This window comes from Astatotilapia calliptera, chromosome 12, assembly GCF_964374335.1.
Source record: "Astatotilapia calliptera chromosome 12, fAstCal68.1, whole genome shotgun sequence".
Taxonomy (NCBI): domain Eukaryota; kingdom Metazoa; phylum Chordata; class Actinopteri; order Cichliformes; family Cichlidae; genus Astatotilapia; species Astatotilapia calliptera.
This window is the reverse complement of record NC_137433.1, coordinates 21,458,719-21,483,665: the sequence shown is the minus strand read 5'-3', so window position 1 is coordinate 21,483,665 and position 24,947 is coordinate 21,458,719. Positions and strand designations below refer to the sequence as shown.

The 24,947-nt window shown below is 42.7% G+C and overlaps 1 protein-coding gene across 1 annotated transcript; it reads right to left on the bottom strand.

The window, feature by feature from the left end:
* On the bottom strand, positions 1 to 24,690 carry gas2l1 (growth arrest-specific 2 like 1). The gene is made up of 5 exons (XM_026187761.2): positions 23,248 to 24,690; positions 13,287 to 13,394; positions 5,035 to 5,131; positions 4,034 to 4,337; positions 1 to 2,227 (listed from the first exon to the last, which is right to left on the bottom strand). The coding sequence occupies exons 1-5, from the start codon at positions 23,947 to 23,949 to the stop codon at positions 148 to 150; spliced, it is 3,291 nt and encodes a 1,096-aa protein (XP_026043546.1). The 5' UTR covers positions 23,950 to 24,690; the 3' UTR covers positions 1 to 147.
* Between the last annotated feature and the right edge of the window lie 257 nt (positions 24,691 to 24,947).

Below are 24,947 nucleotides of genomic sequence, written 5' to 3'. Positions count from 1 at the left end.
GGAGCGTTTGACATGCAGTGAAAACAGTCTGTCCGTAGCCCATTTTTATCTTGTTGGGTTTTTTTGTTTTTCTCTTTTTTAAACACAGTAGTTAAAATTCATGACAACAACCCCCCTCCCGTGTACTACCCACAGTTTCGTTTTGTGCTACATCCAAGCTTCAGTGTCCACGCTGCCTGACTGTGTAGGGTAGGCGCAGTCTTTGTTGCCCATGGCTGAGGAACGAGGATGAGGATGGATCATATCAGCGAAGGCCTGGTGCAGGCCCTTGCATGTGGCTTGGCGACTGGTAGGATGGGAGCTCTGAGGAGACAGCGGTGGGGTGTGGCAGGGGGAAAGAGTGTTGTTCGCCTGCAGGTCTCTGTAGCTGACGGGGGTGGGTATGCGCGAGGGGCCGTTTTCGGGCCTGTTGTCAGTGCGGGGCCTGAATCGGGTCCCCAGTTTGTGCTTAGGGATTGGGTCAAGCCTGTTTGCTCTCTTTGGCCCTTTCTTAGCCTCCAGCATTTCTCCATCAGCGTCCCCATTAGTCAAGGGCAAATTTGGTGGAGGTGACTCGGAGCGGGATTCGCTCAAGCTGAAGCACATGGAAGAGTTTTCACTTGAGGAATCCTGGAAGGAGCAGTCCTCAGAGAGGGGAAGGGGAAGAGATGATGGACAATCCTCAGAGGCTGGGAGGTCAACACTCCCGTCACCATTTTCCATGTCATAAGGTAAGTCTGGCTGGTGATTTTCCAGTGGAACATCTCCTTCAGGCTGTGTGCTCCAGCCAAGAGGACCCTGTTGATCTATCATCCCCCCTTCAGGAGGAGAACATCCATGTTCTCCATTCATATTCCCACATTGAAAAGCAGGTTGCGAGGAAATGTCATTCATCAAACTATCTGACTCTGTGTCTTGAAGTCCAGTCAAGGAAGAAGTGATTTCTCTCTCTTCCATGGAGCTGGAGATAGCTGGGAGCTTCTTGTGACCCCCTCCACACTCCCCCCAGTGTTCAGGCTCTCCTTGACTAAAGTTGTGTGGTCCCCCAAAATTGTGTCCAGAAAGTAAATTTAAGGAGTCCTCCAGTGGGAAGTGACGAGGGTTAGTTCTCTTGGATTCCCTGAGGTCAGGAAGAGTTCCCATCTTGGCCCCCACATTCAAGGAGGAGGTGGATGAGTTGGAAGAGGAATAGGCAGAGTCATTGACATTAAGATCAGTGAGTACTGCTGCCGGATGCATCCCAGCTCGCTGCAAGGTGATTCCACCAGGAGCTTTATTAGACACTGCTCTAGCCTGCTGTGTATTGGCAAGATACTCGGCCTCAAAGCTGCGATAAAGATCATGCTCCCTCTGGGGGTCTAGCGCTGGCAGCAACGGGAAGCCAAAGCCCAGCCCTTCCTCCTCGGGTTCCTGGCATTCCAGACCGGATGCGTTCTTATGGTGGCCTCTCCCAGCAGAGCGGGAGCCCTGTGAGGTCCGAGAGGAGCGAGCGGCATGATGATGAGAGTTGCGAGGAGATGAGTGTGGTGAACGTCGCCCCCCTGATGTCACAGGTGGTAACAATCTGCCTTTTCCTACGGAGGGTGAGCGAGGGGCAGGAGGCCTAGGAGTAGTTATGGTCTTCTTGCTGGGACTACTGCTATTGTTACTCTGGACCCCTTTAATAGGTGAGTTAGAGCATGAGGACGATTGCCTTTTGGAAAACCCAGCAGCCATTCTCGGAGAGGATGGGGGCAGTTGTTTGGCCCGAAGATCTTCTCGTCTCTCTGAAGGTGGAGGCTGAGGATCTCTGTAGGAGAGAGCGGGTCCTGGGCTGGCATCACTGGACCGAGTACGGCTGGTCAACTTACTCTGGCTGTGGGACCGTGGACCAAGAAGCCTCCTTGGGCCCTCGTTTCCAAGAGAGCGGCCCCTTTCTGTTCGAGGCAGCCGTACTCCTTCAGAGGAATCTTGAGGTGGGTTGGGTTTGAGTATCGGTGTGAGTGCAGAGCGTTCCCGTGACTGGCTGCGTGCACGAGGGAGTGAGGGACGCAGGGATGGGCTCTGACTTCCGGCTACAGGCCTCTCGATCATATGTTTCCCCTCTTTACGATTGACAAGCAGTACTACTTCTTCACCCGAGCGCCGTGAAGCACCCCCAAGAGACTGGCGCCCCCCGCCTCCTCCTCCTCCTCCCTTAGAGGAGGCCGTAGAGGAGTCACTGTCACCAGACAGACGTCTTGTTAGTGGTGTAATCGTCTCCTTGTTCCTGGAACATAAGCAAGAAACAGATTCATTTATATTTATAATACCTACCACATCTATAAAAGTAATATTTTCTTATTGAGTTTGTGTTCATATTCACAGGCGGTACAGTCTACATGCCTGTGGTAGTATACAACCCCCAAGACACCCCCAGATTTTCGGAGTCACCATATTCCTTTGTACCAGCATGTGACCTATAATGTGTAATATGCTGGGATTTTTGAGTATTTCCAACCTGCCGTTGGTGCACACAGACAGCGTGTCCGACCTCAGGCTCATGTGTTTCTTGGAACAGTGGGCAGTGACAGCCAGAGGGATTACAGCAAAGATGAGAACAAGTGGGGGCAGGATTAGAGGTCTCATAGTTTTTCTAGCCCAACACACACCACTGCGCTTTCCTGACCAGAACACACTCCACTGTCACGCACCAGCAGGACCATCGGGTTTAACTGTTTAATCAGCTCAAAGTTCACATTACGGGAAGGAGAAACTTAAATAGATCCCATGAGTATTGATCAACAGCATACTGCTGGTTATTTAAAGACCTAGCAAAGGCTTTGATATTTGTTTGATGGAAGATTTCAGGCATTCTTACATTTTCTATACAGCACTCAGTCTGTTTCTTAAATAATATTAATAAAGTGTATTTGCATGTTTTACTGAGCATAACTTGAATTTTCACTTAAAAAATAAAAGCAGCATGAAAAGAAAGCAGACACATTATTTAGTACAACTTAAAAAGCCTATAAGACCATTTCAGCACAACAGCCCACTGTGTTCCTTTGTGATGACTTTTAATTACTGATTTAGAGAGACTTTTGGGCGTCATGCTTGACTTTTGTGGTTTTCCTTCAGAAACTATATTTGTATTTATTCAGGCTTACTAATTTATCTGCATGGAGCCCACCTGTTGACCTACTTCTCCACTTAGCTGACCAGTTGTCGAGGGATAGTTGTCAGATTAGTCTTTATCTTTGAAAGTGGACTCTCCACACACACAGAGTTAATTGAAATGAGCTGCTGCCTTGACGTCTGGTCTGAGCTATCGCTCATAACAGAAATGAGCTGGATATTGGCTTAGAGCCAAAGTAAACCACCATTCAGATCGTAATTATGTTAAACAAAGGCACCCACACACTCTGACATATTCAGAGGTATGTGGAACATTTTTCCAGCTTCATGGATTTTAGACTTAGAAGACTTAGAAGACTTTATTTTATCTATTGTCTCTATATCCATATAATAAACGCCATTGATAAAGATCTCAGTATTACCACCCTTTCTCTGATAGGGCGCTTCAGAAGTTTGTGGTTATATTTGACACTGACTTTACGGATCATCTGTTTGCCTTTATATGTAAAAAAAAAAAAAAAAAAAAAGCTGAAGCAACAGTTCCCTCAGTATCGAATCCATGATAGATGATTAGAAATCGAATTAGTAAAATGAAAGGGAATTGACAAGTCCTTAAGAGAGCTGATTAAACATTATAATCTCTACCTTGCAGCCACAAGGAGGTGCTGTAGGGTGGCTGTGTGTTACAGATTTATCAGGGCAATGTCACCTGAGATTAGAGAAATCTGCTCTGCTCTAATCTGGGGCTTTCTGGTGTATTTGTTGTGTGTATGCCACTCTTTGTGTGTGCATGTGTGTGTGTCTGTGTGTGTGTGTGCCTGTCAACAGACACAAAATCACAGGTCACAAAAATGAGTATTTCTCCCAGGCTACCCATAGCAGATTCATTTCTTATCATCGTATCACACTTACCCACACACTTGCCTGCACACTTGGGTAGACACACACACGCACTCACCTGAGAGGATTAAAGTGGCGGGGCTCTGAGCGATCTCTTGGCGGCTTTGGGAGAAGACTACGTGCTGCGCCAGAGTCGAGCTCTAAAGAGTTCTGAGGTCGGCCTGGTCGTGCAGAGGAAGATGACGAGGCACACTGAGCAGAGTGGGGCTCCAGGGACCGCCTGTCAGAAGGTTTATAGGGTGCGATGCCATCATTTCGCCAGTGTGGACCCGGGCTGGTGGAGCGGGAGGAGTGGGCGCTCGAGGACTTGCTCTGGGCTCCCTGACCTTGGCCACTAGCTTTAGCCTGATGGTAGCGGTGGGCTGTGGAGACAGATTGTCAACAAGTGGTTTGGAAAGACTTCTAACCAACATTGGCAGACAGCCTGTACAAGGATAAAAGACATCAAGTGGTCAAGAAATACACTACTGTGGCATCTAGCTCTTTATTAGCAGATAAATTACAGCAGCTGCTGCCCACAAAGATGGACTCACTAGTCGAACTAGCCAATCAGACAATGATTTGTCATGTAAAACACTTAGAACAGCTTATAACTCTATTATCTTCAGCATGGCCTCTTACTTTAGATCAGGATGTATACTCTCTCAGAGTTTTAGGCATGAACGTGTCCTAATTAAAGTAGCAAAAAAGTTCAAAGTTGCTGTACAGATGTGTTGTTGGATCATGTAGCAGACGAGTTATTAAAAAGTCAGAGCCTCGAGGTTCGGTATGACACAGACTGACTGTTGATGGGTGACATAACTATTCAAAAAATAAGTCAAACAGTAAAAATCTGATAGATGCAAAGACGAAATTTAGAATTTCTTATATCATGGTTTTATATCCGCAGGGCTTGAATGACAAATACAGTTTTTCAATGATCCACAATGTCTGCCGTAGTCGGAACACAGCAAATCAGATGTGAATCATAATCTGTAATGTATCATGATTTATGTAACCCGAGCCATGACAATAAATGTGTTTTCTAAGGGGCTAGTGGAGAATAGGAAATGACCTCACCGAAAGCAGCACAACGGCACGGGTCATGCTTGTCCAAATAGTGCTCTAATGTGTCCCAGCCCCCTCCGACACGCACCATCACATGGGTACGAAGGACCTGTAGCGGAAAAATAGGAAAAAAAGAGACGTCAATAGAGAAAAAACATGGACATGCATATTCATACATTAAAAAATTGCTAAACCTTTGAGTAAACTGCGCCAACACACACACGAGTAAACATATTCCACAAACAGGGCAGCTTGCTGAAGGCTGCCTGGCTGGCCCTTAGTATTACATAACCTCTAGATGTGCCCCTGCATGTGTCCCCATCTCTCCTTTCCCCACAACTCCTCTTTCTCCAGCATCACCCCCAGCTGCTGCCATTATGAGGGGTATTCATTACTATGCCAACCCACAATTAAACAAAGTACGGTAGCATAACAAAGAGCTCGAAGTGTGCTCTGGCCGCTTCTCGCTCATGCCTCTCAGCTGTCTTCCCCGTGTTTTCAGGGGGTAGCAGGGTGAATTTGCATGGAAATAACTCACCCCTGCTGTCCCCCTCTGCTGAGACTTCAGTTATCAGGGAGAGGGGCAATGAGAAGAGGGGGCCAGGAGAGCCATAACACAGAGGGGGTTGGTGGATATGTCCCTTCCTCCCCTCTATGAGGTGCACACTTCCATAGGATCAGTCTCACTCCCTCCAGGCAGAAGCTGCCTTCACCGAAGCAACACTGCTAGCTTGATGTGACAGCCCCGTGGATGCATCCCCCTACCTTGTGTTGTGTAACACATTCTGCCAGCCACATGTTTTGAAGGCTGTAACCCTGTCTTTGAGGCCACAGAGGGCAAAGTCATAATGGCGAATCTGTGCAAGCCGGCACAGAGTTTATTTCCACCAAATCACACATTGCACAGCATCGCATCTCCGTGTCCCTGGTCAGAGAGAGGGCACAGACATGTGCGACGAAGTCTGACGCCACCTTCTCCCCAGCACAATCCCCGCCAATCCACTACAAGTCATTTCATTGGCCTTGCTCCGCTACTACATCAAATCCGTAAAAACAGCTGATCTGCTTATCTCTATCAGACGTGGAAGCATAAACTGCTTATTCTCCAATGCTTTGGCCTTATGTCAGTAACAGGTTTATGCTTTCTGTGATGCTGCGAGGCCATCGCGAGCCAGCAGTGAAAAGCAGGGTTGCGCAATGTTCTTAATATATCATCATATTCATCACTGCAGTATTAACAGTTACAAAAAAAAAGATCAAAAAGGTAGAAGGTTGAAAAAAGCGAGGGACAGACTGTTCCTGGAAATTCTGCAGAAGAATATTTTGACTTGGTTTTAATTTACAATAATATCTCTGCTGTATATTCTCTCCCTTTTTCTCTTTCTCGTTCCTTTCTTTATATACATTTTTTTGAACAGTGAAACTTTTATCCCCCTTTTTTTTTACCAACTTTTAAAACTGGGTGTCATTTTCTTAAGCATAATACATTCTTGTTTGTTAAACTGATACAGTCATGTGAACAAAGTTTTTATGGGACTCCACGCAATCCTGTGTAAAACTAACTACTTCCCATGGTTCAACAGCTTGTAGAGCGACCTTTAGCTGCAATAACTCAAAGTAATAATTTTCTTTACTGTACATTACCTCCTATTCTGAGATGAGAAACTTTCTGTCTTTTATAAAAAACATCCCAATAAAAGCATCTTGCTGATTTTACTTTGAAAACTGCACAAGCTCTCATGATGGCACCAGATATTAAAAGCCTCATACGATAAATTTCAATTTGTACTGCAGTATAATGACTACAAAGAAAATTACTAGGGGTCTAAAAATGCTATTTGTGCTGTATTAATTTACAGGCTCTGCACAAAGCAACTTCACTGTCGTCTCCTAACAAGAGAAAGGTACTGTGTGTTTAGGATAATCCCCATTTTATCATGTGAGATGCTGAAACATGATTACAGAGATTACACATTTTACGCAAATGCACAAACTACAGCATCACATAGTTCTTTTCATTTCACTTCTCTTTGTCTCGTTTCCATATTCAGTAAGGTTATTACGCATTTCCCCTTTAAAAAGGAATGCCGCAGAACTGCTGAGGAGTCAACTGAGGCTGAATAGATGTTTAGGGACCATGTTCCACTTTAAAAGAGCGCTCAGCTGCCAGATTTCCCAACCAACGGAGGGGCATCACCAGTAGAGAGACCCAATCCCTGTTTCTATGGCAACAGTGAACAGAGACTTCTTGTCATCATTGCGGGGGCGTGATAAACCAGCGTCTTCTTAAATCATGCTGGTGACTTAAAAAATTGAGCTCATGCTTCATTTCATCTGTTGTGAATGTATCGCCTCCCACTAGGGAGCAACCTCCCTCAAGGACAAAGATGCTTTATTGAGCCCCCCGTGTTCATACGGCTGGCTTGCTCACTCGCTTTTAGGACTTCATTCCCTGTTTTCAGCCCGAGATTCTTCTTACAGCCTCGCCAGCTGAATAGGGGTCTGTTGGCTTTCAAGGCGACTGTCCGTTTCCTCCCATCAGAAGAATAAGGGAAGCGTGTTGGGTGCACTTGTAGCTGCTTGAGCATATGTGTAATCTCTGTCATCCCCAGATAGGCGTCAGGGGGAAGGCAGAGCAGCATGCACACAGCCAATCTGACAAGTAAAAGGCTCAAAGCACACTCATGAACACACAAAGCCCATTCTCAAATTTAAATGTTACTTTAAATGGCTGCTGCAACAGGCGAACACATGCTTATGCTGATTAAACTGCTTATAAAACACGTCACACACCATCTCAAGGACTGCATTCGAATTATGTGGAGTCAATAAAGGGGAAGGTTACTGTGTGTATTTTTATCTATTTTGAGGAGGGGGAGGTCTAATATTTTGAGACGACAGTGACTTTTTTAAACTGTTCTCAGTGGCTAATAAAAGCATGTCGAGCAAGGATGTCAAACTCATTTCACATCGAATTTGCTACATTTACTACACTCCACTTTGATCTCCCCTTTCTGTCAGTCTACAGAAATGAAACTGGCAAGACTCTTCAGCCATATATTGTAAGACCTAAATGTTTAAAGTTACAGAAATCTATAAGTTAAGTTTGTCCTGCTTTGCATTTTACAAAGCCATCCAGTGGGCCAGATTGGACTCTTTACCGGGTTGATTCTGGCCCCCAGGCCTTAAGTTTGACATACCTGATTTTGAGGATAAAATTTCAGTTTTCATCCCATGAATTATTAATTATTTCAAACAAGCTAAAAATCAATAAAGGTTTTCAGAAGCATGAATTTAATAACTTCAACATGGTGATTCAATTTTATATCCCACTATAAGTTTTTTGAAAGAGTTGAATAAAAAGGTTAGACTACATCAATGACTTAACCCAGGGATACTCCAGGGAATACTCATGCAGTAGACATCGGGTGCTATTACAGCTCAACTAATCCGAAAAAACCCTCAAATTACATTTGAAAATTACAATTTTAGCAATCTGACAACATTTTTTAAAAAAAAGCGACTTAACTAACGGATGAGCAGAAGGCAGAAATCAAAAAAGTGCACCGATGATATTATTAGATAAAAGCACAGATAAATATTTGAATTATTTTTAAATAACATAAAGGATAAACCGTACTCAAACATAATAAACGTCAGCAGTTACTGAAAGTGCTCATGTCACGCTCCCTGTCATTCATTAGTCAGTCAGACCTCTCAGGTGATCAGGGGCAGATCTTTTAACTCTTCCTAGAATTAAACGTAAGTGTAGCGACGGTGCTTCTGTTTACCGAGGTTATGGTTTTCGGAACAAGCTGACTGCTGACCTGAGATCAGTTACATCTGTGTATACAGTTAAAAACAGACTAAAAATCTTGTTAACTACACAGGCCTACACTTGGGTTCTTTTGTGTTAAGCATATTTAATTTGCTTGTAATGAAATGCACAATATAAATAAAACTGCCATTCTTTAGTTTTTACTTGTTTCTTCCCGAGCCTTTTGCATGTGTCTGCCATCACGTTTAGTGCTACTCATCGTATTTCATTGTTACTTCTATCTTTTGGTTATTTCCTTTTTTAATCTGAATGTTAGTTTTCTCATTTGTCTCGTTCAGCTCTCACTTCATGTTTTTGCCTCGATCTCATTACTGTCACCTGTGTCTGCTTGTTTTGCATCCGTGTCTTATCACCAGTCAAATAATGTCTATAGATTCCTGTGTTAAAATGCCATTAAACTCACATTTATAATCTGACAGTGTATTAGTAATAGCCTCTAATGGCAGTTTCCTCCTTTATAACTACTAATTAATTGCATATATGTGTATACTGACCCACGCAACTAATGACAAAATGTTAATGTTGGAGATTCAGAAGCAGAGGGTAAAACCGTGGCTGATTAATCTGTAACACTGCATTTGTATGTACTCCATGACTTCTCCATAGCATTCCTTCTGGTGCACCTGTTTTGGATTACCTTTTTGGACCTCACAGATTTTCAGATTCTTTGTCAGTGAATAAATGCTTTTTGCTTCCATGTCCTGGACTTGGGTCCTTTTCCCAGTGACACGTGGATGAATGGTTTCAATACTAGGCCAACAGCTATGCAGAAATGGTAGAAAGGAGAGTATCCTACCCACAACTGATGGTTATGGTTAGCTGAATGTAATCACAAAGTGTTTTTTGTGTCTTCACATGAAGACTAAAGAACCCATTTATCCTTCATATCTACCAGAGCTGCAGGGATTGAAAAAGGTTGGAAATGATATTTTTGAAAAATGCTATATAAAAATTTAAATCTTCAAACAAAAATGCTGGAAAATTGATTATTGATGCTGAGTCCACATATCTGGAAATGGAAGCTTGCTTGTTGTAGCAGCCAGGGAGCTCTGATTGCTGCAGACATGTAAATAAACCCAGAAACACCCCCATGGTACAACCACGCCTCATTCCCCCTTGTTCCAGGAATGGACTGGTGCCGTCTTGTCTTCCATAAAGCTGCCCTCCGTTTGTCTTCTCCGTAACTGTCCTGTCAAACTGAGAGCTGGAGCCGTTTTATGGATGTTGTTGAATGTTGAATGTGTAAACCGGATGAGTGAGGTGTAACTGTATGTGGGTGTTTCTGAGTGTGCGATCGGTGCGTTACTCCTGGCTGTCACAATGACTAACGTACATCACACAATTTGTTTTTCAAACATGTGTCACATTTCATTATATAAGTTGACGGTGTTGGCTTTTTTTCTAGGCCAAGGAGAATGCCCACAGAGCACAATTACAACACTGAGAAGAGCCTTGTAAAACACTGACGAGTCAACCCATTTTTAAACACAACAGCTCAGTTTTGTAGTCCCGGATCTGCATTGATTTTTCCTTTTGGTGTAGGACTGGCCTAACCTGTATGTGGGAAAGCAACTACAAACCTCACAGTCTCTAAATTAAGGACACATTACACACAACACATTTGAAAGCTGTTTTTTTTTTTTATCTATAACTCAATATGTATAAAAAAAATTCTCAATTTCTTAAACAAAGATAATTTTACCAAAAATGTAATCATATATTTTACATTACATCTCCTAGTGTGGGCCAAGTGGTGGTTCTAAAAGTGAAAAAAAATAAATACTGGCATTAGAGCAGTCAGGCACGCCTACAGCAAACCCGGAAAGCCGTTCAAAGAGTCCATTATCAGGCTGTGGTACATGTTAGGTAAGTGACACCAAATCAATCTTTGGTATCAGACGACCTTCCTGCACTGTCCTCTGAGGCCTGGTGTCGGTTTAGTGGCAGCTTTTGAACTGAAAACGAGACCAACAGTCCAAGAGAAACAGGCTACAGCCAAGATAAGGAAAACTCAGGAAGTGACCTAAACCTCTATTTGTGTCTGGATGGAAAAAGTACAATCCTGGGAGTGGGCCAGATGAAGGCAGTTCATAAACACTCAAGAGAGAGAGAGAGAGAGAAATCATAGTACTGTTCCAGTTTAATTCAGCCAAACAGCTGAGGGATTTCTGCTGGGATATTATCTTGCTCTTCATGAACCAACAAATGATCCCATATGGTGCTACCATATGGCTCCATGTAAATGCTGTATGCCCGCTGTGCTATGTGCCAAATATACACGCACATGTGACAAAATAAAGGAAAAGCCAACAGGTGACTTAGTAAGATGTTGGACCATCACATGCATGCTACATGAACAGCTTCAATGCATCACTTGCATTATTTCTCCAAATCTATAGCACAGGAGAAACAGGAGCAGCGCCATTCTTCCAAAAGTTTGCGCCCTCGTTATGTCTTTTGATGACGTTGCTGTCTTGCCCTCCCCAGCAGAACAGAGCTCTCCAAATGTTAGAGGTCCAGGGTTCAGGTTTTTCTTTTAATTTGTCCCACATCTCTATAGTATGTGGTCGTTGTCAGCTGAAACAAATATGAATATATACTATTCTTCCCTGCAGCTTACCCCTATGTTATAAGCTCCTCCCACTAGCAGGGGCACAGACATGTAGGCGCTGACATTTCGTTTCACAGAGAAATCCAAACATCCCAGGAGAAACTCCAACCCTTAACCCATTTAACTGCTGCATATTATTCCCTTCACGGAGTTTTTCATTCTTTACACCACAAACCTGAATCAGACCATTTCTATAACAAAATGCTGAAATTTCAATGCAGGTTTTTGTCGAACTACACATGCCACATACCTGGCTCTGAAAACCTTAAAAGAAATCGTCCTAATCCAGGTGCATAACTGCTCATGCTTTATTTTTATTTATTTATTTTTAGTAATTTGGTAATAAAACTTAAATCAGTCATCTGATTTCTGAAACTGATTTCTGAAGTTTTCACATCTGACAACGTGACAACAAAGTGATGGTTCCAGAAATATTAGGAGACAGATATTAAATCAGATTCACTCGTATGCCGATGGAGGCATTTACTTAGCTTTTGCTAAACACCAACATACCTGCGTACACCTTTCTGAATGTTTTCAAACATTACTAAATCAGCCAGTGGCCTACATGTCCAAATGACCATTAGACTGCAATATATGGCATCTCCAGCTATTATATGTCATGTCACTGCACATATCATAAACCTAATTTAATCTAATGGATTCTTACATACTTCTGTTAGGCCTACTTAGCTAAGCTACTGTAATTATAGTGTTATAGTTGGCTGCTGAATGTGAGCACAAATAAAGTTTGGATGCTCATTGAAATTTTCATCATTATTTTTAATAATAATAATTAAGGTATTAATCCTTAATAATAATTAAGGATTATTAAGGTAATTACCCATATGGAAAAGATATATATAAATCTTATAAAGTTTGTATCTGTCTTGTGTGAAACTTGTATGAAAAGCATACAAGAGTGAAAACAGATATAAGATCCCTTGAAAAATTATATAATGGAACTTGTATGTTTTGGATACTTACTAAAACAATGTATGAAAGTAATGCGAAAGTGGCCACTTTCATGAGTAAATCACATATAAGTTTTTACTATTTCTTTTCCGTATGGGTATACTATTTACAGTTTTTCTGGTGTGATGTGGTGATCTGGTCTGATCTCTAAGGTTCAAAACAGGACTGTGCTGTAAGCAGGTTAAGTAGTTAATATCAGTCCTATAAACTCCATTCTTATATCTATGCATCAGTGAGCAAGAAGATGAATACAGCATGCTAAGAAACGACAGGTGGCGAGCGTTTTTTTATTAAATGTTATATACTAAAGGATCAATGGCTACCCAAACTGTTGTGGACAGTCGTCGGCTTATTTATGTGTTTAAAAAAGGCAAAACAAAGAGATAGGAAAGGATGGATGGGGACAGGAAGGGGGCCCACAGAGGCTGCTTATGTACAGACCCCAGAATTCTGAGATAAGCTCCTGGGAAGAGCAGAAATGTTGAGGGCAATCCTTTGTAGGACAGGATCTGTGCACAATTATGTAAAACTTGGTTGAGCACAGTAGTTTTTGTTTGCCTAAGTGTGTTTTTAATAAAATGGCATTCAAATGAACAACTGTCTAACAAACATTAAATTAACATAAAGGTAAAAGGAGTAGTAAGTCATTAGGTTTGAGTACTTGTACTTGTGATGTTTTTGACTTTCAAAAGTGCCCTCTCAACATTTTTTACATTCTCATGACAAAACTAGTAATGTGGGTATTCTTACACAACAATAAGTAAAATGAAAGCATACAAAGATCTGTATCACAGTGACAAATATCTGATGATGCTAGGGTTTATCTTGGCGATGACTTACTCTGATAAAGATCAGTGCGCTGGAGTCCCCCACTTTGTACTTCCCCTCTGACACCTTGATCATAGGAAACTGAGCTGGACAGGAACACTGCCCCAAAATCTCCCGAACCTGTAAAGGACAAAAACAAAGGATTTTTTTTAGATTTTAGATTATTTATTCTTTGGGCACTTTAACATTTATTCAACAGGACACCAGGGAGCGACTGCGGGGGCACGATCAAACCCAGGCCAGGTGAGCTACAGCAGCAAAAACAAAGCATTTTTAACATTCAGATGAGCCACACATGATGTTGGATACCTAAGAGGAAGCTGATAATGATCCTTTCCTGTTTTTACCAACATGACATCATGATTAGTCACAAACTTGCAACAATGACCAACACGCTGCTGAATGTGAGTGTTATGTGTCAAAAGCACAAAGCCTCTGTTTTACGTTATGAGAAATGAGCAGTCTTCCTAAGTAGACGAGTGTGTTCGAGTGTGTGTGTGTCATCTTCCTGCCAAAATATTCTCTCCAACCCCCCCACTGGGTGATCAAGCACCGCGCCCCGCTGTCCCACCACAATAAAAGCCTTTTCTCACCTCGTCTTTTCAGAACATTTGGTCATTAAGTTCACCGCTAAATGTCACAAAAAAACCAAGAAAAACACAAACACAAAATACACACTGGATGTGCAAATTAATACTCTCCCTTTCTGGCTCTCTTGGCTTTTTACATGACCGTGTTTGTCTCTGTGACATCATCAACTAGAGGGAAGAAAAGAGCACGGAAACCAGACTAGTGGCGATGATGTCAGCAGGCCGGTGCTGCCAGATGGGGTTTGAATCGAGAGAGTCAGAGCCGGTGCCCTTGCTGTGGTTACGGGTGCTTATTAGGCAAGCAGAGTCAGACACAACTGCAGGGTGGAGTGAGATCGCTCGCTTTGTTGCGCAGGCCTGCCGCTCTTGCTGGATTGGACAACTTTGATGTTTTTCTTGGCGTCTCCGTCAGACAAAGGCGTGTGCGCACTTGTCGTGCAGCAGGGAGAGAAAGTAAAGCTGCAAAGTGGACCGAGGAGAGCACAGAAGCAGGATGAAGGATGAATAACTGCTTCATAGGTGTAAAATCAAGGGGAGGGATGCATGTAGATATTAATCTGATCAAATACCTGATTGTAGCTTCTCCGCTTTAGCTGTTTACTGCACCTTTCATGCTATCCGCAGGGCTCAAGGGATATTGCTTGTTTGTGTATGTGTGTGTGTGCTCGCTCTACCTACCGCATAACCGGTATGGTGTATTCAGAGGATTAAGGTGTCACCTTGTTATTTTCTTGAAATAGCACCCTTCTTCTATCCCGTGCTAATTAAAGAGGGAGGCCTCAGAGCTAAGCCTCACATCTCACCTGCGCCTCTGTTCTGCCTCTCACCTGTTTGTATCGAGGCTCCTTTACTTCTTCTTACCTCTCTCGTCTGCTTTGTTGTAGATCAGCCTCTATTTTTAGCCCGTGCACTGCCTGACCAGACCTATATTTATCTTCTTTTTTTTTTGGTTTTGCTTACATTTCTACAGCTGCTTGCTGCTTCTCTTTTTGTCCGCCCAGTCACCCACTCTTTCATTCTGTCAGTAGGTGGACTAGGCCTATCTGGAAAAACCCTAGTCTGTGTGTTAATGGAAAGACTGCTATGGCAACAGACGCACACATAGCATTACCCTTCCCTTTCTGACCATACAGTTTCCCTTCTTTTTTTTTCACCGCAGCCATAGTAAAGTCTCTCTCCCTTGGTCCTGTTCAGATTAGGTTTTCCTCTTAACGTGTCACATTGAGCACTGAGCAGGATGTACATTTGAAGTGTTTTTTAATAGTAACCCATTCAAAGAGCAGCCCTTGCATTTAAAGTATTTAGTCAGTGGATTCTTTGCTGTGAAATACTTGCACTTCCCATGTCTTCGCTGTGTCAACAATGACAGATAAACTGAAACTAAAACACGCACGGACACAGGCATGCACTGCATATGGTGGGGGGTGGGGGTGAGATGAAAGGGGAGGCGAGAGATGGGGTCACGCGGGAAACATGCGGAAGTGGAGCTGGAACACTGGGGAAGAATTGGGGGAGAAATTATGGATGCCTGCTGGTCTCACGAGAGACGCTTCCAGCGAGAGCTGCAGATGTTTGAGAAGGAAGAGAGAGAAAAAAAAGGAAGATGAGGGAACAATTCACAGCATGCCCCAATACTGGAAATCTCCTGCATCTATCTTAAGATAGGAATGCAGAGATGGTTTTGCAAGAAGACAAAAAAGAATATTTTCAAGAAGGTTTTGTGATGCTTCCTTTGAACTGAAAAGCTGTATTTGTTTCTCTGAGGAATTTAACATTAAGATCACGTGTTCTTTTTAACAATCCCACAGCACAGATCTTGTCCTATCTGCGCAGTATGAGTCAACAGTGTCCTCAGTCCTTTCCTTCCTGACCTGCAAACACTGCAAGGCCAACTCATAGAAAAGGATGAACAGAGGAAATGGGAGCGGAGGAGTTAAAGATGTCTCGGTTTTGTTTTCTGTGCATATTCTGTGCTGATTTCAAATAAAGACAAGTGTGCAACGCTGAGACTTGACTTTGCATCTGAACAAAATGTCATCATCACAAAGGAATGTCCAGGGTTTCCAGTTTTTTTCTACTATTTGTTGCTGTATGGTTTGAAGCCAGTGGTTGTTATGCAAACACACAAACACCAGGTTTGATTTTTTTTCTTTCTGGTTTTGTGGCTCAGGGTTTTATTCAGATGTACTCTCAGATCCATTTGAATAATGGTCTGCTCCCTTCATGAGTCAACACCCACGTATGGCCACACATTTCACCAAACATAGGTGTGCTGGCTCCTGTAAGTGGCCCCTTTTATGAGTATAAAGGGACGGATACTCATTGCTAAATTCCAACAATAAAAAGTGAACATTACAACTCACTTCCCAGGAATTTCTTTCTACAGGGCGTTTCTAGATTTCGACTTTTGAGCCCTCGGTGATACAAAAGCGTTAATAAAAGAGCATGTGGCTCCGAGGTGATGTTTCCAAATGACAGAACAAGACTCTTCTCTTAGCTTATCTGCATGCCCCGAAGCCTGGAAGCTTCCCGGGATGAAACAAGCATGCCGTCAGATAAGAGACAAGAAAACTAGGCCACAAGAGGCTCCTGCTGTGTAAGGGAGATTTTTTGGAACTTGAAGGGTTATTGCTTCACCACCCATAAGCAAGCGCTTCAAACCTTATCCACCTATTAAACCGCTGCCCCGACAGCCTGTATAAATGACTTGTCCGTGGACAACCACGCTTTCTCATAAACTGGGAACAGCTTTCGCACAAACGATCTCGTTAAACAACACGGGGGTGGAGGGAGGTGATGAATGGCTAAATGAATGATAATTATGTTTTCTAATTATGTTGGACCTGTAGCCCAGGGGAATGAACTAAAAGAGTGTTCAGACACAGTTAGTCTCCTGGAGTAAGAGCCTAGCCTAACCAGCAGAGAGAAGAAATGGAAAAACAGTTGGATGAGTGCCCTGGGGTCAGATAGGTCACCTAATGCCCTTACATGGGGAGGAGAAAAGGAATAAACACATTTACAATCATTCTGAAGGCAGCAGTCTGCTGTGCTGTTGAGGGAAAGTGCATATACACACACAGGCTTTAATACCGTTTTGCCGTGAGGGTAAATAAATGCAACACATTCTAGCAAAACCTTTAAACCCACTCAGAAACATTTGTATTTTCTACTGCTCCTCCGTTACATCTGTTACCATTAGAAGCACTATTATGTTGGAAAATATCATAAATCTACATGTAATTTTCGTTCCATCTCAGGCTCACAAAAACAGTCTTGCTCTTCTACTAATTTCTTTGTTTATTGTCTAGTATTTACTATGTTTTTAACTTACTCGTTTACTGATGTGTTTGTTTATTTATTTCTCAGTCTTGAGTTGTATATCACTTATCTTCCTTGTGGAAAATAACTGATAATGACGCAGGGCGGTACCGCAGAGTGGACACTTGCATCCGGGGAGGAACTTAGGGGATGGGACTGGAAGTGCGGCACCACTGAGGTCTGATTGCTGATAAGCTCGCCTACAATTAGGAGTGTTTTTTATCTCTGACCTGCAGTGCCACGATTTCTTATTTCCTTGCGTATTTGTCAGATTTCTGTGTTTCATTTTACAATTAGACAAAGATAAATGATATTTTTAGAACAATTTCATTTATTGAGGGGAAAAGGTTATCATAACCTGTCAGGCCCTGTGTGAAAAAGTAATCCCCACAAAAAATATTCTGTAGACTGACAAGACCAAAGGTTTTTTTAGAAGGTTTGTGTTTCCTTAAATTTGGTTTAAAACATCTGTTTAAAAAGAACTTCATACTAACAGTCAAACACGGTCGTGGCAGTGTGGTGGTGCATCGTAGTCAAAGTCCGGACTTAAATCAGATTGGCATACGGTACTTTAGCGTGCCAGTATCAACGTGTCTAAAGATACCATTTCAAAGTTCTTAGTTCTTTGCTAAGTTGTCTGTTATGTGTAGACACAACACTGGTTCATCATTTAAGTTTTTATGCTTTAACTATTTATAGGTCAGTGTTAGAAGTTTGGCTTCCTGGTAGCACAACATTAAAGTTTCATACAGTACTGTATTCTGTCAAAAGCAGCATTAAAACAACAACTCTGGAACAAAGTGGGAAAGTAAGCATGCAAAACTATAAGCAGCAGCTAGTTGGCTTAGCTTAGTGCCCTGGTTAAAAGCATTTCCACCTCATAAACATGGTGGATTTGTTTGTTAATCTTTATGAAACAGAACTGGAAATATGTGCTTAACATATAATGTTTTAATTGGTGAGCTCCTAAGATCTCAGTAGATGTTTTTTGCTGTTTTATACTGTACTGTATGTTTGCCCAGAGTTTCACCTCTGGGCAAACATACAGTACAGTAATCATACCTGCTACAGGATAGCTATCATTTACTGCTTTAAGGAAATCGTGCTCTGTAAATCAATGCCTTTTTTTTGGCCACATGACAAGCACCCACTTAGGCTGAAGCAATATAAGAGTCTGATGGGCATCATGTGATCTAAGAGCAATAACACCATTATTCAGCTGCTCCAGTCAAAGAGCAATATCATCATTCAGTGCATGAAAATGAATTATCCGGCCAAGGTTGGGCTGATTTGCTGGTTTGTCTCGATGAAGATCAACAACACTCAGCGCTCTCCTTGTGGCAGGCAAGGTTAGAGGAATTTATGTTTAATCCCCACCTGAGACCAGCTTGTAGAGGCTGCAGGCGGGTGCAGAAAATAACCAGCGAATCACTGTTCATACAGACAGAAAGAGGCAGATCAGACGGACACCCAGTTAAGCGATAAACATGCAAACGATCAGCTGATAGCATCAAGTACAACAATAAAGACATAAAGTGGGCATTATGCAAAACTGAGGACTCAGCTGTTCCATGTGCACCGGGCTGTCTGGAAAATAGCGATGAGAAACGAGATGGCGACAAGTATTACTGTGCCAAATAACCTCTGATAACAGCGCACCCCTTTAAAAGCAAAGTCCACTCAGCAAAGAAAGGAGAAAGAGTGAAGGGTGTTTCGCTCTCTCGGCAAAGCATCTGAGTGTGACCCGATGCAAAGCATGACCTACTTTTCCATTTCACCCTCTCTACTGTAGCTCTCCCTCCCAGAGCCACATCCATTCTAGTCAGGTTTAACGGAGTGTACAGTGAAGTCACTCTAGGCACATTTTCTATCATGCCCCCCCCCCCCCCCCCCCCCCTTGTATACCGTGAATGCACGAATGAGACCATAAGGTTAACGGAGCAGTGTCCATGCATGTAGTCATAGCACACACGTTATGTCTTTATCACCCTCCCCCTTTGCCCTGCTGATGTTTCCATCCAAAGATCAAGATGTCAGCCTTTGATTACCTCACTGCCAACAGTAGCTATTCATTTCCTCCTTCCATGCACCCAATGAGACATACGGATCCACTCTTTGCTTCATCATCTCCAGTAGGGACAGATGTGGGGGGATGGGTTGCGAGGGCTCAGTGTAAAAACTGAACGAAGACTGAATGTTGAAGCCCGGGGTGTGAAAAGAAATGAACCAGTTTATATGAGTAAGCAAAAAGAAGCAAAGATGTGGAGTGAATGGAAAAAATCTTTTGTTTCTAAGCTCAATCAATGTGCAACTGCTTAGGTAGCGTAAACAATGCATGTTAGCATCCATAATTTGTAATGATTTGGAATCAACAGATTGCAGTTTGTATAGCTACAACAAGCATATTTTACTATTCAGACATGCAAATACTCGCGTATGAAAAACACCTAGGAGGAGATTTTACTGAAAGACCGTCATCCTATAAATATTTAGGCATTTGGTTGGATGACAGACTTTCCTTTAAAGTGCATATTGGGCACTTTGTGAAAAGTAGAAGGTTAGATTGGGTTTTTATTATTGAAATCTGGACAATTTTAATTTATCAGTTGGCAAAAAAAAACTTCTACAGGTGACATTCTTAAATGTCGTTGATTATGGTGGCATCTGCACGCTGCTTACGTTTCATTGTCTAGACTCGCAGCTTTTTTTAAGTGTCATATCAAATTTGTTGTCGCTGTGTACTTTATAATCTGGTTTCTTGGCCTTCGCTAGTTTTAAAGAGACAACTTCACTGTTATATTTTTATGTACAGCTTCCTTTTATATCTGTGTAAACCCTCAACATCTTCAAACAGCTGCTATGATTTGTGGTGCTCTACTTGGCTATTTTGCATCTTGGTCAGAGCGCATTAAAGCCGAATGCTTTCGTCTCCCTGGAAGAATTCAGAGCTCTCATAAAGACTTCTGTAGCTGAAGTGTGTAACTGCTACTCAGAACCTGGACCTTGAATTTGTATTGTTTTGACTCTGACTTGTTTTATCTTCTTTTATGTAATTTTCGATGTTTAAGTTGTAACGCTGTGATGGTGTGCCTACTTGACCAGGTCTCTCCTGAAAAAGGAAATGTTAATCTCAAGAGACTACCTGGTTAAAAAAAAACATTAAATAAAATAAATAAGAAAAAAGCACAGAGACCTGGAAAAGAGACTAAATGATATCTGTGAGGGTACAATGTGTGTTTTGGGGTTTTTTTTTGCCTCAGCCAATCAATGTCTTTTTCATAATCCCTGTATGATGATGATAGGACAGAAAAGCCCCTAATGCAAAGGATAAACAGTACGTGTGGGTATATTCAGCTCATCTGTGTGAGCCAGCTGCTGTCTGAACATCTTTGGGACTGAGAGGAGGAACATTTATTGCACTCAGAAGTCTTAGTCAGTTACTTCCCCAACATCAAAGTGGAGCACTGGAGCATCAGCCGGAACCTTAACATTGACAGATTAGTGGCAGACTCTGTTGGAGAGGGTGTGTTGAAACCAGGAATGTCAACAGCTTATGCCTATTGTATAGAGCATGTAGTTGATGTGACACATCAACTGTCTGCACTGCGAGTCATTTGTTTACTGAGTCACTTTATTCTTGCATAAGCCAAGTAGTCAGGGACAAATTACAACTTCTGTGACACTTCTGTGATTGCTGAAGAGCCACAGAGGGAGCTGTAGTTTGAGTTATCGTGGCCTGTCTGTATACTTTAACTAATTAGAATAACGACATGTAATCCTATTACCACCACACTTGCTTTGTCTCAGTAATAGGATTAAGTTGATTGACTAACCACTAAACAATGTGTTGAAGAACATCCATACATGCATACTTTTTCTTAACTGCTTATCCCACAGGACCGTATAATTTGAGCCTATCCCAACTGATACTGGGCGAGAGACGTGCTCCATCACAGACACAGAGAGTCATCCACACCAACACTGTGTGGTACTGTGGCAGGGTATTTCTCTGTTTCTTAGCTCAGAGACTTTATATGAAAGTGTGATCTATTCTTTCATAATTGAACAATAAATAAATATCCTGTATCCCAGTCTCATGTGAAGCTGCCTTACAATAAACATTTCTTCATAGATATAAAGCGCAGCTCCAATTTCCTGCTTTTAATTGAAAGTATTACGGGTAAACATGAAAAGATGATATCCTGACTTTAATCAGTGATTGTGCGTGGGTATTAGCTCCTTCCACTACCTCACATTAATAATATTTTCTATAAGAATACATAGAAGCTAAATGGACGCTGAACGCTCACATTACCAGGATCTTTCATGACATAAGAGGCTGATAATTAATTGATGATATTTTATCAATAATGCTACTGGGTATGCATAGGAAAGCGGTTTGTGGAGAGGTTGATAAATTATGTATTTATTTATTTGTAATGTAGAAACAAAATTAAGTCAATGTGAATTTAGATTCATCTCTTGTAAATACAAAAGTATCCTGGTGGATAAACTTGTGACTGTGCTTATAGAGGGAGAAGAGGTCTTGAGCCTTGCAGCTAGAACTGGGTAGCAGATATTGATCAAACTATGTAGATGATAATGTGGGTTTTATTTCCTGGTAAACACCCTGTGTCAGAGTGCAGGAAATAAAGAGGTATTCAGTGGAAATATATATTACACATAGTCTGCCACCAACAGCTGATGTAATTAGACAGGATGTGTTACTAAATACAACTCAGCAGACAATATACAACATGCTTGATGATAGTGTACTATTTTAATGTTGCAGCCTGTGGTCTAAGTGCCCCGATCAATTTTTTTAAGAGGATGGAGAGTTTATTCATCACACAGATGATAACAGATAATTCCATCCCTAAACCAGTCAAAAACAGTCAAATCTGTGTCTCGATCACAGCCGAGGGATGCTGTCAGTGTAAAACACGGCAAAACGGAAAAATGGGGATGAGCATCTGTAACTTTCCTGTGATGATTCTCTCCCAAAAATGTAGCTCGCTTGTATAACCCTCAGTCATATGAGCGAGGGATAAGGACAGCGCACATCTTCCTCCACGTGCTCTCTTGTTCTTTGGAGGTCACACACTAAAAATGGCTCTGCATGAGTGTGGCTGCTGACTGTCTCCCCTCCTCCCTCTCTGGTGTCCCTCACATTTTTGGTGTCAAAGACAGACATCAACATGACAATATTACAGCTACCCCCTACTCACAACCTAACAAGCGTGCGTTGTGCTGGGCTGTGCTCATTAGCTTTGCGCTGGTAAGATCTTTGCCTCCATCACATGTTCATGTGCAGCATGCTCTGTCAAAGGTCAACCAGTTCAGCACAATGAATGACAAGAGTTAATGGTTTGACTGCAGAGAAGAGAGAGTGTTTCAGAAGCAAAACTGCCCAGAGGGACATTCCCGGCATCTTGATTGAGCAGATACAGAAATGCCACATAATCAGGAAGCTTGTGATATTGTGTTGATGTCAAGCTAAATGAAAGAAAGAAGTAATACTAAGTCTCAGGGAATTTCTTGAGATGCAGGACCGGTATTTCCAGAAGAATGCAGCCGATTTGACCTGTGACTTTTCAACGCTTTCCTGTAGGAGAGGGCAAGGCACACAGGCCCTCCAGAATTGAAGGAATTTAACAGCACGTCTTAAAACAAACCCAGATGTTTGCACGCACCCCCCCACAGGTGATCTATCAGGCTCCTGTGTTCTTTATATCACTGACATGGTACTTTCAGAGCAAGTATTTCACTTTTGGCACATTTTTGTGTTTTACTGTGGGAGAAAATGGGTCTTCTGTGAGCTGTTAGACGCTGTTTTAGCACCAGTCAAAACAGACCGGTTGATATTTGCTGTAGACCGAGGCCACGTGATGGAAAACCTCTATTATACATTTATACCGGTAATAGGAATAAAGCTTTCCTGCAAATCCACTTCCACACTTAAGACTGAACAGCGTGGGAATTGAGCAGAGGGATCATTAGGCTGCACTTAACCTTCCTCATAAAGCAGTTATGACACATTTTGGGTTTTCATTTGTTAAACTCACCAGTTCATCCAGATTTCGCATGTCACATAAAACTCTCTTCTGCTGCCAGATGAAGGGCTCTGGATCTGGCTCCTCTTCATCCTCCACACTCTTACTGCTTTCCTTCCGGCTGAAACACCTGCTGGGCGAGCTCTGCTTAGCTGGCTCCCCTTCATCGATCCGCAGGCTCTCCTGGTCCCGGATCTCCTCTTCGATCTCTTCCTCCAGCTGGATCAGCATGGGGGCCAGCATACCGAACTTGGACCCACGTCGCGCCACCTCAAGGAGACACAGAACGAAATTCTTCTCGTTGCATTTCTCCACCAAGTCGTTGGTCTCGAACATGAGGACGTCTTTGATCCAGAGCTCCTGCCTGCACCAGGTGATGAAGTTGGACACGTTGTCCCGCGCTACAAACGAGCCGGGGACAACATTGCGAAACTGGAAGCCGACATCTTTAGATGGCAGCTTCATTGCCTGTGCAGCTTCGGGATACTCCAGCTGAAACTCGTGCGCGGCGCGGTTCACGTTGTTGGCGTGCCGACAGAGGACACAGCCCGTCGCCAGCCCTTCCATAAAGGTGTCCGCAGTGATATCCAGATCATACAGGGTGTTAAGCCATTCAGCCAGATCCTCCTTCATGGCATACAGGTATTCCTCGCTGGATTTAAAGGGCCGGATACTCTTGGATGCGGCGGATTGGATGTTGCTCTGATCAGCCATATTGTCGGATTATGTATCAATTAAGTCTACTTGATAATTCCCGATAGTCTCATTGCACAGCTGCGCTCCGAAGCCTCACGCGCAAAGAAGAGCAAAACAACCGCGTGAACGCACCCACGCCGACGTGCCATGAAAGCTCCTTGAAGCCAGGCTTTGTATCGTCACGAGCACATCGGGATGCGGAGCGGCCGTGGCGCATGGATGCGTTTTCCGGATATCTGCGGAATTTGTTTCCTTTAACGAACGCATCGCCAAGTCCCGCGCGAGACCACCAGTTAATCCAGACTGTGGCCGGTGGGTCCTCGCGCCCACAGAAACCCACGTGTCGCCATATCAGTGTGCGAGGCGGTCAGCCGGAGCAGAGTGAAATGAAACGCACTCCGCAGCGCGCAGTCCTCGACTCATTTCACTGCGAACAGGCTCGGCCCATGATGCGCCGCCTCTTGCGCTGAATATGTTGACCTGCTGTGGCTCAGACCAGCACAGCGACTCGGTGGCACATCCCATTATGAGGGATAAACGGAAGAGAGGAAAACTTAACCCCCTGTTTCCCTCAGTGCTGTTTAACAGTAAAGGAAATCAGTGGTGTAGTCTAAGTAGGCTACTCTGTCGGTTTATTTCCACGCCACTCTCGACTTCTGCTCGTCTGCTTCACGGCCTTTATGGAATAACTTCAACATGAATAATAATAAAATGTTTGTTTGTTTGTTTTTTAATCAAATTAAACCAACCAGTAAGATAAAATAATGCAAATATAAGTCTCATTATTGAAGTGGCAGAAAAAAATATGTTTTTCTTTTACAAACCAATTATTACTGGAACTATTAATTATCCATGATAAAAAAAAAATAAAATGAAAAAGCTGTAACAGTAATAAATAAATAAATAAATAAATAGGACTTTATATTAAAAAGCTTGGCATAGCATAAGCATTAGTAGTATAAGTAGTGCAGAAATCGTGAAGGGCTATGTGCACCTTTTATGAATTGGTGCTTTAT